General features: G+C 42.5%; 1 protein-coding gene across 11 annotated transcripts; it reads right to left on the bottom strand.

The window, feature by feature from the left end:
- Positions 2,907 to 11,448, bottom strand: LOC8080870 (protein FAR1-RELATED SEQUENCE 5). Of its 11 annotated transcripts, none has more exons than XR_002454956.1 (7): positions 10,959 to 11,448; positions 8,090 to 10,876; positions 6,362 to 7,107; positions 4,661 to 4,756; positions 4,410 to 4,509; positions 4,024 to 4,316; positions 2,907 to 3,955 (listed from the first exon to the last, which is right to left on the bottom strand). XR_002454956.1 is itself a non-coding variant. In XM_021464837.1 (3 exons), the coding sequence occupies exon 3, from the start codon at positions 10,576 to 10,578 to the stop codon at positions 8,044 to 8,046; it is 2,535 nt and encodes an 844-aa protein (XP_021320512.1). In that variant the 5' UTR covers positions 10,579 to 10,876; positions 10,959 to 11,195; positions 11,273 to 11,448; the 3' UTR covers positions 7,797 to 8,043. The 11 variants fall into 11 exon arrangements, 2 of the variants coding, with proteins under 2 accessions (XP_021320512.1, XP_021320514.1); XR_002454960.1 differs by having other exon boundaries at positions 4,410 to 4,504; XR_002454957.1 differs by having other exon boundaries at positions 4,410 to 4,756; positions 6,362 to 6,445; positions 7,059 to 7,107.

Here is a 13,947-nt window from a genome sequence, read left to right as displayed (position 1 = left end):
CCAGAAAATAAGAACAAAAACACAACGCCCACACCTCTTCTTTCAAAATTCGCAAAGGATTCTCAAGGATCTCTCAGATTTGTGCAATCTAGATAGTGCCAGCAAAGTCGTTGCCTTCTTTCTCTTTAATCCATATATTTAGTATGATTAGTGATGAGCTATAATATCCATAGCATACTAATTGGAACGAGCAATATAGATCCTTCCACAGCATGACCACATTGATACCTATTCTCTGTCTTTGTTGCCTCCATCACTTAAACCACCATTACCTTTCTTGGACAGCTACTACTACTCCACTGAGCTAGGAATACTTGCAATTTGCAAAGTTCTCTTGTTTCTTGATGTAAAGGGAATTTGTACGCTACATTTGACATCGGTCACATGATGCATTCATGTAATCAAATAATACATGAAAGACACATGCTTGAATGCAGTTGATGCTATATATCTAAATATTTTCTTGTACATAAACTCATTCGTCTTAATTGAGTGGCAGAACTTCTACCATTGTTTTAAAATATATATACCTAATTATATTTACATGGGTAACCTTCACAAAGAAACATACATGGAAGACCTGAATGTGACCGATGTATTTTTTTTAGATAATTGTGACCGATGGATGCAACGAGAATACACTTATACATGCCTTGAATCAAAGCATGTATGGATCTCTTGTTTCACAAGTGTTGATTGCCTTGATTCCTACAAGTCATGGGACGTTGACTGACTTGGCCTATATATGTGTGTGCAGGTGTTGAGCAATGTTTACTTGTTTGTGTGGCGAAAAAATGGCACACTGTCTAGGTTGTCTTACGTAGTATGATGCTTTTTATGTTCTATGTAAGCTATCGTGTTAGGATAATTGGGCTTGAGCTTGACCCACATAATATTCAAAATAATTTCAATTAATCTTAAAGGTCCATATATATGAGGACAGAAGAACTGATGAGGACATCACTCTTTTGGATGCACTCACTTATCCTCCAACTGTTATGCAAGGTCTAATAATTTAAGCTATGCAACAATTAAATTTAGAGGTGAGCTCGTTCTTAAGCGATACATTTCAGAGTTTTTTGCTACCTAATGTTATCTTGCTTACGAACATCACATCGGAGAGGGTCATGAAATATTTGGAGAAAAGTGCGACACAGAGAAGACCAACAATGACGTCTAAGACAAGTCGAGAACAGCTGTGGCTATTAGTTGGCGGACCTAGGATTTTAATAGAGAGGGTATGCCACAACAAAAGTTTCATATGTGTTTCGAAAAAAATCATTTGCTAATTGTTAAATAATCGAAATTGCAATTGAGACGTGAGATAAAGTTGATAAGTGTTTTAGAGAATACAAAACCTCTTGCTACAGTCTCTAATGATATTTGGTGTGAGGATGTCGGCGATGGACAGTAATAATCGGCCATGGAAGAGTTCTGCCATTGTCTCTGCCTAGGAGGTTCATCAGAATTGATTATCTGACCACTATTTTCATATACGAGAGTACTGAGTCGTCAGGCAATTGAGATTTCGCTTTGGAGATTCTTAGGGTGCCTATTATGGCCGTTGGTCTGACATAGTCAGCCATGGAAGTCTATGTGTCGACACAATGGAAGAAGAAATGTTGGTGGTCGGTGGAAGAGGCCGAGTTGAACACAGGAGCAAAATTATTAGAAACGGTTAGAGATACGATGCAAATTTCCTCCCTACTCTTTTATAGGAGTTGGAATAGTCAAAGATTTAGCTAATGATCTATTAAAGAATGTTGGAGTTGCTCTAATGGATGGCCAAACCATCGTTTTCATTTTTCCTGATTTTTATGAAGATGGTTCTAACACGATCCTATCTTTTCTGAAAGTTGTAACTCAATCCTATCGAGATGACATGTGCGGTTGAATGAGCACGACAGGACATGATGCATCATGCTTTCGTAAATTCACCTTTGGAGTTTAGTAATAACTGGGTTAGCACATAGCTCCTCGCTTGCACTTGTAGCCAAGCCAGGAACAATGCCACTGCCTTCTTTTTTGTCCCCCTTTCCAAAGGCTCTCTTGCGTTGGGATTCAGAACCAGTGATGGATGACGATGCTACAATGCAACACACAACACAATAGAAAAACACTGGCCAGAATCTTGTTTTAGCAAGGAGGACTTGGCCTTGATTTGGCCGCATATCAAGTTTAACGTTTTTATATATAGCATGTACTTGTTGTTCACAAGAAAGCACTGTCACTTGAGAATGCATTATATATATGGGTGATGAAATCATTAAGTTAGTTCTGGGAATACTTTGAAGGGTGAGGCCCAATGCCAACTAGGCTAGTTGCATCGAACTCCTACACTGATCTCTTCATCCGCGGCAGCTTTGCCGGCCTTTACTCGAGTGAGCATCACCATCTGCTCACCCCACGAGCTGATTTTATATGTGTGTATAATATGAGCAAAGCTAAGATGTCATTCAAGTTGATGATGAGCCTCCAAAAGAAGAGCTAAGATATCAATTCAAGGGAGGCGAATTCGCTTTTCGCGATGTTGCGTATCACAACCAAACTTAGTAGCCGTGATACAAGCAGAACTTGCTTTGGTACAGGGGAGGCGATTTCAGATCACTTTTGGTTTGGGCACTAGATCAATCGCTATGAAAACTATGGGACACACGGATCACCAGAGTATTTCTCGCGATTTGGCGTCGATTTTCACTTCATAATCTAGTGCACAGCCCAATTCTTTTCACTTTATATAGTCACCACTAACATTAAACACTGTTTATAACTCGGCATAGATAAGGTAGTACATGGAAAGAAGCATTCATTCACTTCAGTTTAAGCATATATATATACTATAGAACATGACTAGGTTGGATCAACTGGTCCACCTCTGCATCATCCTATGGTATAGAAAGAAGAGCAAAGAGAACTCACTTGGTCCACATTGAGTCAAGTAAAGGGGATGCAACAGCTAATTACAATATTATCCAAGTGATGCACACTCAATTATCCAGCCGCAGGATAAGAAAGGTTTGACATTAGAATGATAATTGGGGAGGGAGGGAACTAAGCAAGCTACATACAGCGGCCATGTATGTGTCCTGCATTATGCAGGTGATGAACTCAGCAAGGCAAGAAAAGCCGTGAGCGAGAACCGATGATGCTAGGGAGGTTAAAGAAACCCAGGCATGCACCCATGGCCACCGGCGGCCAATGGCAAGCCAGCCAAGTGCTCTATCAGTTCGGCCACATGCTCCACGCCGGCGACAACACACAGCACACATCCGTCCCTATCTCGGCCGCGCGGCGAGACCGTGGGCCGGCGGAGGCGTCGGGTTTGGTGGGGATGATCAGCGGGCGGATGGAGACATGAGCAGGGAGGAGATGACCGCTGCTGGGACACGTCTGCCTGGGACTGGAAGCACCAAAGGAGGAGCCTGGACTTACTGAAAGCTCCCATTCTGAGCATGACACTTGCAACAGCACGCACGACTGTCACCAAACACTGCAATTTGCAACTGAAAACCCACCACCAACATCACCACCTCTCTTTTGCACGCACACCCAGCCAAACGAGGAGAGCCTGATGCAGGTTGCACATGCCTGATCAGTGGTCACTGATGCACCCACCTTGCATTCTTTGATGGAGGAAAGGTGGTCCTTCCCCTCCTCCTCCCATTCGTATCCTGTTCTCAGGTAAGATGCCACAGTGGTCAGCATGCCGACAGTCGGCGGCGATCGCAGCTCGCTTCTCGAGCTAGATCTTGTGCCGTGTCTGTGCACACATGTTCTTGCTTTCTATCTCGACAGATCTTGGCACGCTGCTCCAGTGGTCCTTCTCTTTCTGTGCGTGCTCTTACTTATCATCCACTGTACACTGACCATGTTGCGTCGTGATGTTCATGCGTGGAGCTGTTCCAGAAAGGTTCAACTGAGCTTCTTGCCCCCAAGGAACATGTCTAACAGCACCCTACAAGATACAGCCACCGAATCAGATCTGCTGTGAACTGTGAGGACATGTGTCACAAGAGGTGTCACCTTTTCATCACACTTGCTTCTGTAATGGGGGAAATGTTTGATGACTCCACTCATCTTTTTGTTTTGCTCAGTACTGTAACAACATGTTTACATTGACAAGACGACACACAGAAAGAGTGACCTCCAGCTGAAAGCATGTCAAAGCTCATGCTGACAGGATCTTCGGAAACTCCCTCACAAAAAGAAGGATCTCAAAGAAACTGAAGTGAACAAAAAGCTCTTTGTTCTTTCAGCCTGCTGCCAACTTGAAATATGGCATGCAGTTGCTACTGAACACTTTCGGTGCTAGCATCCTGTCAAACAGAAAAAAGAGAACACAGCATTGGCACATCGTCTTCGGCTTTAGCTATGCACAGGTACCAAAACAGTGAGAGGAAGAAACTGACCGACAGTATAAGAATTACATCATTTGTAGAGTACCATTGGAGCAAAACCAATGTGAAGGCCTCATTCCAGCATTCAGCACACGTCTCACCATCAACTGAGCTGTTGTATGTGGTGTTAAACTCATTCCAAGACTAGGAGAAAATTTTGACTGCTTCTCAAAGTGAGTGGAAATAAAGGTGCCCCTAAAACTAACTAGGAATAAGCAAGTGCTAGACTCTACAAAGATGTCCAAGTGAGCAGAAGAAACTACCTATAAGGAAGATCAAGACATTTCAAAAGGAGCTCAATTGGCCCATGTGCAGTGTGAACTGACATTCATACACATGTATGTGTTGATGTTTGATGCCTGAACACAAAATAAAAACAGGCAGCTTTAATTTCTTTTAAGATATAATGCAAAACTTAAAGGAGAAAACTCGTAGAATTGACAAGACTCTAAAATACAGATATGCCACTGCAATAAAGTTAGGGGCTTAAAATCTTAAGTTCTTGGTCATTGAAAGCCTAATAAAATTTTCACTCAAGAAACAAAGACTCAAACTAAGGGTGTTGCCACAGCAACCACTGGTAAAAAATGATAGATAACACACAGTAAATATAGCAGTAGTGGAAGATGCGACTATTATCTTGATTAGGTTATGAATGCAGGGTGACTAAGTGGTAAACAAATTACAGTGGCACAGAAATGTCAGGGAAATGATAGAGGGAACAAGAATGAGAAGTCATGAGAAACATTGACCCCATGTAGTCTTCAAAAATATGTTTAACAGTTTGCAGACAAAGGAAATCTGTTTAAAAAAAACATAGGAAAGCCCACTATGCAGCCCTGACATCAACGTTAGGGCCTGTTTGGATGCTGCATACCGATCCAATCCTGCAATCCACATGGATGCTGGGAATTTAGTTCAAATTCCCTGTGCATCCATGTCATGACCGGGAACACGTACCAGCACAGGCATCAGGGCTGAGGGGCTGGTACGCGGTCACCGGTCACCACGGCCTGGGCCAGCAGTCGCCCTGGGCTATTTCAGTTCATAGGATCCTAAAGTTTAGGAAGTCGTTTGATTAGCTAGATATTTGGTTAAGTGAGATTTGGGTTTGTTGAGATTCTTGTATAAGTATGGAACACTACTGTTGGAATGAGATAGTCAGGGATTGAGATCTAATCTCTTTCTCTTGCCCCTGGCGGGTTACCCTGCACCCCCTCTGTTCTCTGTTTCGTTGTTCCGCCCAGAAGTCAAGCACGGCGCCGCCCGTACGACGCCGTGCCTTCAAACCCCGACCTCCAATCTCCCACTCCTACCCCCTACGTTCCATAGTCCGTAACAATCCACGTAGATAGGCAGGGTTTAGACCAATCCAAAACAAGGCCTCAAGAATGGATTTGTCTGCAGTTCCAAACTTAGAACAGTAATAAAGTACATGCAGTGTGAAAGAACCATTTTTTAGAAGATAGAACAGTGACAATACAACAACCAGGCCTTTCATCCAAAAGTGAACTTTACACTTCCAGTCCAGTGAATGACGAATTGGATTGAAAAGCAAGCCACAACATGGTAGTACAGAATAATGAAAGAAAAAGATACAGGAAGCAAACTCATATTGTTGCATAATGTAAATTGTATCGCTCTAAGCTATGACTGCTAAAGAGTCACCATTCTGGTAAACCAAAAGTAAAGTACTGTTAATCAGAATATTAAAAGGTTATATAACCATTTAGAAGCACATTTGCTGTGGATATAAAAGGGCATAGAAAGGGCACATCATAACAAAATATGGTACACAAGTAAAGGAAACTATTCAGCCCAGCTGAAATACATGATTATAGCTCTCAACAAAGCATCTCTTTCACCATTCTATGTGTACACTGCAGTGTAACCAAGCAACCCCACAGATTGAGAAATTTTAATATCAATTTAACAAAAGAATGTGAATCAAGAATATATATGACCTGCATAAGTTCATGTGTATATTCACTTCATCGCATGAATGGTCATCCCCATGTGTACTTTATAATGGAACTTATCAGAACTGACTGCAATTTAGAATACAAATTCACATAATTCAGAAGTTGCAAAAACACACTCATTAACTTGTGCTCTACATGGACCAGTTAAATAACTCTGAACTTGGCAGTGGGACCCAATATAGCATCAATCTAGTATGTGCCAAACTATGCTGCATAAATGGAAGAGAATGACTCAGTAGCATCAATCTGGTTATTATTGTTGCGCTCTACTATGCTGCATAAATGGCAGCAGAGCCCAACATACCAAGGTCAGGAGGACAAAAGGAAGCTGTTCCATTTGTGAAGCCATGAGATGCAGCTAAGTTAGACAAGCAGAGGGAACTTTTTTTCAGATGAGTAGGACCATTGGATATATGCCAAGAATGGGATCTTTTTTAGACAGAGGATGCCAAGAATGGGGTATGCAGAGGGGGGAGCACATGCCACCAAGGCACCAATCAATTCAGGTATGAATGACTCAGTAACTATTAGGTAGTGATAGTAATGATGTTTTGCAACATTGACCATTGGAATTCAGGACAAAGGATACTAACCACTACATGTGATTATGTATAATGTAATGTCTGCTACACATTTTCAAGCAATGTTATAAATAAACAGTGAGCAAGTGCCATCATACCTTACAATGTTTGTGTGGTATGTGACCTTGTAAGCAGTTTGGTAGCTACCTATATGTGCAGAATAAAAACAATTAAAGAAACACTTCAAGATCTTAGTTCACATATTGTTATGTAAGAGGTCATTCTTTTTTTGAGCATAGTTATGTAAGAGGTCATTAAATTTCATTTGAATGACTATAAATATGAGAACCTCAAGGAAAAAGTATTTATTATGGGCCATACATGCATGCAATTCAAGGCCCACTCAACCATTGCATCAGTTTAACTGCTAAATGTAATCATTGTATCAGTTAAAAAATGTAAGTCGTTTTAGCTTTGTCCTAAGTCAAACTTCTCTAACTTTGACCAAGTTTATAGAAAAATGCACAAACATCTGCTACATCAAACTATATTCATTGCACACACCAGGAAATAATATTTCGATAGTGGATTCATTTGATATTGTAGATGTTAATATATTTTTCAACTTGGTCAAAGATAGACAAGTTTGACTTAGGACAATGTCAATACGACTTACAGGTTGGAACAGAGGGAGTACTTAACTGCTAAATATAGCCACTAAGCATACAGCATCCTACCACAGCTGTTACTACTGTGCGTTCTGCCACTTGCAGGGTGATAAAGACCAATATTTACCGTGCTGGCAGCAACAAGATTGAACTGCAACTAGCATGCAGATGCAGGAAAATCACATTGGTCTGCAATGAGACATGGAAACCTAAGATCACAGTTTCCCATAAAAAGTGGTCTGTCAGGAGTAGTATTTATAAATGTTTCCACAAAAAGGCATCTTTCTACAACTCTTTTGAGCATTAACCTCTGAGGTGAGGGGTTCACTAGAACCCTTACAGCCACTGGATCTGCTAATAGCCAATCCTGCAGCCAGCTACAATCTAATTCACTAATTGGTACTACTAAATTGCATGATGCTACACACAAGGTAGGACAGATAAATCACATTGTTCCTGGATTCAAGATATATGGTCATGTAACATCATCACTCTCCATGAGTGGATTTTTAGATGCTGACCTCTTTGAGCTTTTACCGGAGGAATCTTTGGCCTTACCAAACTTCTTGATTGGCCTTTTCAGTGACATTGTATAGCTTTGCGGATTTTTCTGCCCTCTAAAGTTCTTCGACGACTGTACTACCTCATCAAAAGCCTTGGATAGTGCATCTTTAGCGACTGCATAGATTTCAGAGGATTTTGAACCTTCTTTTGCAAATTTTACCACATGACAGCACAAATCATTGAACCTTGCAGTTGAAGGATCTTCATGGTCTCCCCTCAGATCAGTGTAGTTATCAGAGGTGATAATATTTTTTGCATGCTTTGTCCAACGTTTCAGGATATAAGCCTTTGGAAGATCACGTACTCCTTCGATAATGAAAATCCGGAGAGCATGCCTGCACAAGATACCACAGCTCTCGAACAGGCAGCAACTACAATTCACTGTACTTCGATCGGGATTGAAATAGACGGTATGTATCTCCTCATCACCTTCATATCTCTTGACACGATACTTGTGTACTGTATCATCATCAAGTCTCTCTGCATGGTACCCAAAAGAATCAACAAACTGCCCCTGAAATAAGGCAAATATTGTGCTAGTGAATATTGAACTCCCTTGTTTTTCTACTGGTGAGGCTGTACTCAACGCTGGCATTTGAAACATTGTGAAATAATCTGCCTGAACTTCAGCTTCAAATGAACTAGAAATTGCCTGTCCAAGTTGCCAAACTGCCACCCGCAATTCAGTCTTGGACGAAAAGTACTTCTCAATAGCCTTCTCGATACTTCCACATTTTGTTGGCATCAGGTTTCTGGGATAAAATGCCTTTTTTGTGTATGCCGGGGCCCATTGTTGGCGAATATCATAGAGAGACTGTAAAAGCTCATTGTTGCTGAGCTCATGCTTTATGATGACCGAGTTCCAACCTGAATCAAACAGTTCTTCTATTCTGGACCCATCAATGCACTTCCTTAGGTCAGTTACAAAAGCCTCTGGATCTGGGCACGTACCATGTAGATCCTCCTTCATTGTGTCTAAGATATGCTTTTCACAGAAAATATGGTGGGTATTGGGTAATACCTTGGCAACAGCAGCTGTCATTCCTTGGTTCAACTCTGATAGCAAAGAAACAGGTGGACCCATGTGCATTGCTTCAAGCCATTTCTCAAACAACCATGTAAATGATGCTTCAGAGTCATCAAGAAGTAGTGCACAGCCAAAAACAACAGGCTGCACATGATGATTGACACCTGAGAATATGACGATAGGGATAGTCTCCTTGTTTTTCCGATATGCTGTCTCAAACCTAACAGCATCACCAAAATGGTAGTAAGCCATCCTAGCTTTAGCATCAGCCCAGAAGATATTGGCATTGTGCCCATTCATTTCATGCTGCACAGCATAGAAAAATGAAGGGTCCTCTTCCTGTCGCTTCTTAAGGTATTCAAATAGGCTTTGAGCATCCTCTGGCCCTAAATCATTATACCTCATCTCTCTTGGATACTGAGAATCTTGGCCATTCAGAAGGAGATTACGTGTGTCCGCAAAATTATTTGCAATGACAAGTACCTCACCTTGTGACCGAACACAGTGAACTTTGCTTGCTGGTGCTGGGTTCAGCTCATGGGTATGCTCTAGGATGAGTTTGGAGACCGTCCAGGTATCTTTTCCCTTCCGAATTATCTCAAACAATGCATCACAACCATCCCTCGAGGGGTCCAATGCACGTACTCTCTTGGTATCCTCTCCATTGTTCTCCCGCCCTGAATGGTATCGATGCCTAGAGCACACAAGCTTCAGCATCTTAAGTGACTCATCTTGCGACTTGCGGGACTGACGTACACGAGCTTCAAACCCCACACGGCTGGCATACGAGTAGTAGAATGTCTTGGCGGACTCAAGGGACTCGAATTCCATACCAATGTAAGGGTCAACAACAGTATCACTCTCGATGGCGATATACTGCACTCGACTGGGCAGCCCAACCTCATGATTGTGCTCCTTGACAAGCTTGGTAACAATCCACTTGCTATCACCTCTGCGGAGCACCTCAAGCATGGCATTGCAACCCTCCCTGATGGAGGCAGGGCGCTTCCTTGTCTTCTTCGCAGCCGCGACGACACGTTTCTCCTTACTGAACCCTTCCCTTGAGCACACAAATCTTAGCATGATAATGGACTCACTGCACTTAGACTTGCGTGACCGGGCAATGCGAACGGAGAACCCAACACGGCCAGCATAAGCAATGTAGAACGTCTTGGCAGCCTCACCAGACTCAAACTCCATCCCCAGCCGAGGCTCCAGGCAGGCGTCCGACTCCACCGGGAAGAGGTCCCTGCAGACGGACTGCGGCTGTGCCACTGCCGCCGCCAGTGGTGGCTGAGCTTGATGGTCGACGATCTGGACGTTGTGCAGTGGCATCTGGTCCACGTGGGGGCTAACACCGAGGGAGGCCCAGAAGTTGATGCTGTCATCCTCGAGGTCCACCACCTGGGGCTCCATCATCCCGTGCCCCGCCGCCCGCTCCTCGACCTCTGTTACCCTCCCGCAATCTCCTTCCCTGTGTTATCTCATACACTCCAACAGCAAACCAAGAACCATGGAAACTTCTCACTGACGCCGGCCGACACGCCCAATTCAAGAACCAATCCAAATCAGCTTCCAGCGGGCTCCGGCTCTGGCACTCCAACCCCTACCAAACTGCCGCCAAGAAGCAAGAAATCTGAAGCTTTGGTAACTCCGCGAGTACAGAGGAGGAAGTAAAAGCAGGTGGCTCCAATTGCGGAAATGGGGAGCAAGAACCCTAGAGAATTGACTCGGTGAGACCTGGGATTCGACCGAAATGCAAGAAAGGAGGCTCGAATTGGGGAGGGGAAAGACGGTACCTCTGGTTCCTTGATTGGCTGTTGGGCGCTAAGATGGCAACGGGGGCATGCCGGCGGGGAGTGCTACCCCGTCCCCGTCCCCGATATCTGGATTTTTCCCCGCTCCCCGCCCCCGGCCCCCGTATCGGCGCAATCTTTCGCCCGTCCCCGTCCCCGATAGGGGTTGCGGAGCCCCGACGGGTGTGGCAGACCCGATAAGTCCACCGCAGCTCAGTAGCAGAATCGTCGGCGGCGAAGCTGCAGTAGCGCGAGCAGTCAGCGTCGGTGGCATGGGATTGGGGAAGGAGGAGTGCGAAGGGAGAGGCGAAGCGTACAGCAGGAACGCGACTGCAGGAGACGGGGACTCCGAGGGAAGTAGCCAAGCCGAGTAGAGCGGACCTCGCGGCCGGCCGCCGTGAGAGGTCGTGGACTCACGAAAGAAGAACGGAGACGAGGGAGCGGGGTCGAGGAGTCACGGACTCAACGGGTCGCGGTGATAGAAGAGTCTCACTGGCGGCAGGGATGGATCGAACATCGAAGGGATGAGGCCTTGTATAGTTGCAAAATTTTTAGTAAAATAAGTATTATAGTATTTTTGTTTATATTTAATAAATATTATTTAATTATAAATTAACTAAGTTTTAAAAGATTTATCTCAATTATAAGTAAACTGTATAATTTAGTTATGACGAGGACGGCTTGGGGGCAGGTGAGAAAGTTTTGAGAGTAGTTTAGACGTTATTCCACAAGTGAGACACGTATGAATATGTGTTTTCTATTATTTACATAATAGCAAAATTAGTTAAAAAAACGGATGGTCTCCTAGGTGGTCTATTTGTCTAGATATGGTTGTTTTTTCTAAGGAACTCAAAATACAAGATATACTCCTCTTTTGAAATGCATATATATCAAACCAACGCATGTTGGTGACATTATGATGTTTTCTTAAGTAAATTTGTTCGGAACTTACACACAAGTAGTTACAAAAAGGGAATAGATTTATTGAAGTCACAAGAATATCAATATAAATGAGAATCAAGCATACCAAGAGAAGACACAAGAATTTGTTTCAACAAAGTTTGGATTCACCATCATTCACTGTACGTCCCTATTGAGGAGCTTTCAAGTCAAGTGCTAAGGGCTAGTTAGCTTTCTCTGATGGAGCTGAAATAGTTTTGAAAAATATTCTAAAAAATAGCTCCATTGAAAATTTTATAATAATTTATATCAAGCATGTGGGGAGAAATCATGTTTTCGTTTGGCTAATAAGACATGGCAGAAAGTATTGTTCGCTGATTTGTTGTGTGGCAAATTCGGCTGATAAGCTCAAGCGAACAAGCTGATAAAAATAGCTCTGGCTCCCCAAGACTATTTGCAAGGAGACATTTATTAGATGTTTGATTAACACGCCTCCATAGCAAAAACTGCGAGAAGCGAGAGCCTAAGCCGCCCTAAGTTCATTATACCCTGGACCAACAATAACGTAGGTCAGCAGTTACCTCCTTGCACGTGCAGGCACTAGTCCAGTCATTATTTATAAAGACTTTCAAAAAAATACGATTTCCAATTTCAAGATGAACATTTCATTTGTCGTTGATATAAATCAATTATTTCCTTTACAGATCTCTCTTTTAGAAGAATTAGAGCTAGACTTGCCCCTTTTCTACAGACATACTTGAAGCTTTTGCTTTGGGTGGACAGTGGAGGTGGAGCAGAACTTGTCTTGAGAAAAGTTCTTTGATATCTAGCTAACCATGATGCTAGGGATGAAATAAATGTGCAACTCCGATTGATATCATGCTTTAAAGATTTACCTTATACATCTTAGCATCATTTGGTAGTAATAACTCTTCCACAATTCTTATCCAACATATATGCAGGCTTTAATCCAAACACACTTGCACATATATAGGGGGAGCTAACACTACCAAATTGGATTTGTGAAACTAGTCCAAATCTTTTTCAAGTGGTCAAAATGCTTGGGCAAACAACACAAATCCAATCCAAGTTAATGACATGCACTTGTGTATGTTATTAGCTTGGAATTTAAATTCAATTCTTACCTTTGTAATGGGTATCATCGGTTATCGAAAAGGGAGAGATTGAAAGCTCTATATTTGGTTTTGTCTAATTGATACAACCAAGTGGACTAACCCTATACTCTAGTGTTGTGGTTAAGAGGTTGGTCCACATCCAAGGATTGAGCAAGGTGGCACTCAATGTGATGGAGATGGCCATAAGTGACGATCAAGTGCTCACTCTTTGGAAAAGTAGAAAGAGAAAACCAAAATCTTACGGGCTCAAGGCAAAGGTATAAAATAAGATGTTTGTTTTGCCGGTCAAGATGCAATAGAGTGCGTGGTCAAATTTAGGACAAATAGTTGTACTATTAAGAGAGGAGCTCGGCGCCTCAGCTCCTGGAAATTTCAGCTCGGCTATGATTTAATTCCAGCTAATTACGCCAATGCAACAGAGAGCTCCTGCTAAGCAATTTAAGCCCTGTGAGCTCTGAGCTGGAATTTCGTGTCCAGACTCCACGACGTGCTCAAAACAAGTGCTACCTGTTCCCAAAGTCATCAAACTAATGTTAGCACTTGAGATAGTTTTTCGCAAGGAATTCCCCCGTGCTTTCTTATGCATCTCAATACGTCACTAAGCACAAAGTATATGTAAATAAGACTCACACTTAGCGGCATTAGATAACCGTTGCAATTAAAGATTTCTCCTCTTTATTATACAATATGGTTATCTATTCTAAATCCATTCACACTGTCACACACACCATTTAGTGTCTTGAATGGCAAAAGAAAATTGTATATTTAGTCCTATTAAATATACCTTTGTCTTGAGTCCATTTTATTTTTCTCTTCCTTTTTTTCCATGTTTGAGCACTTGATCCATCACTTAGTCCATCACCATCCCCATGACCATCATCTTGCTCCACATCTTGGTGTGAACCAATACTATCTCATCTTCAGTTCGAACAATAATTAGTACACTAAGGTTTTAT

This window comes from Sorghum bicolor, chromosome 7, assembly GCF_000003195.3.
Source record: "Sorghum bicolor cultivar BTx623 chromosome 7, Sorghum_bicolor_NCBIv3, whole genome shotgun sequence".
NCBI classification, from domain to species: domain Eukaryota; kingdom Viridiplantae; phylum Streptophyta; class Magnoliopsida; order Poales; family Poaceae; genus Sorghum; species Sorghum bicolor.
The sequence above is the reverse complement of the archived record's forward strand: the minus strand, read 5'-3'. Positions and strand labels throughout refer to the sequence as shown.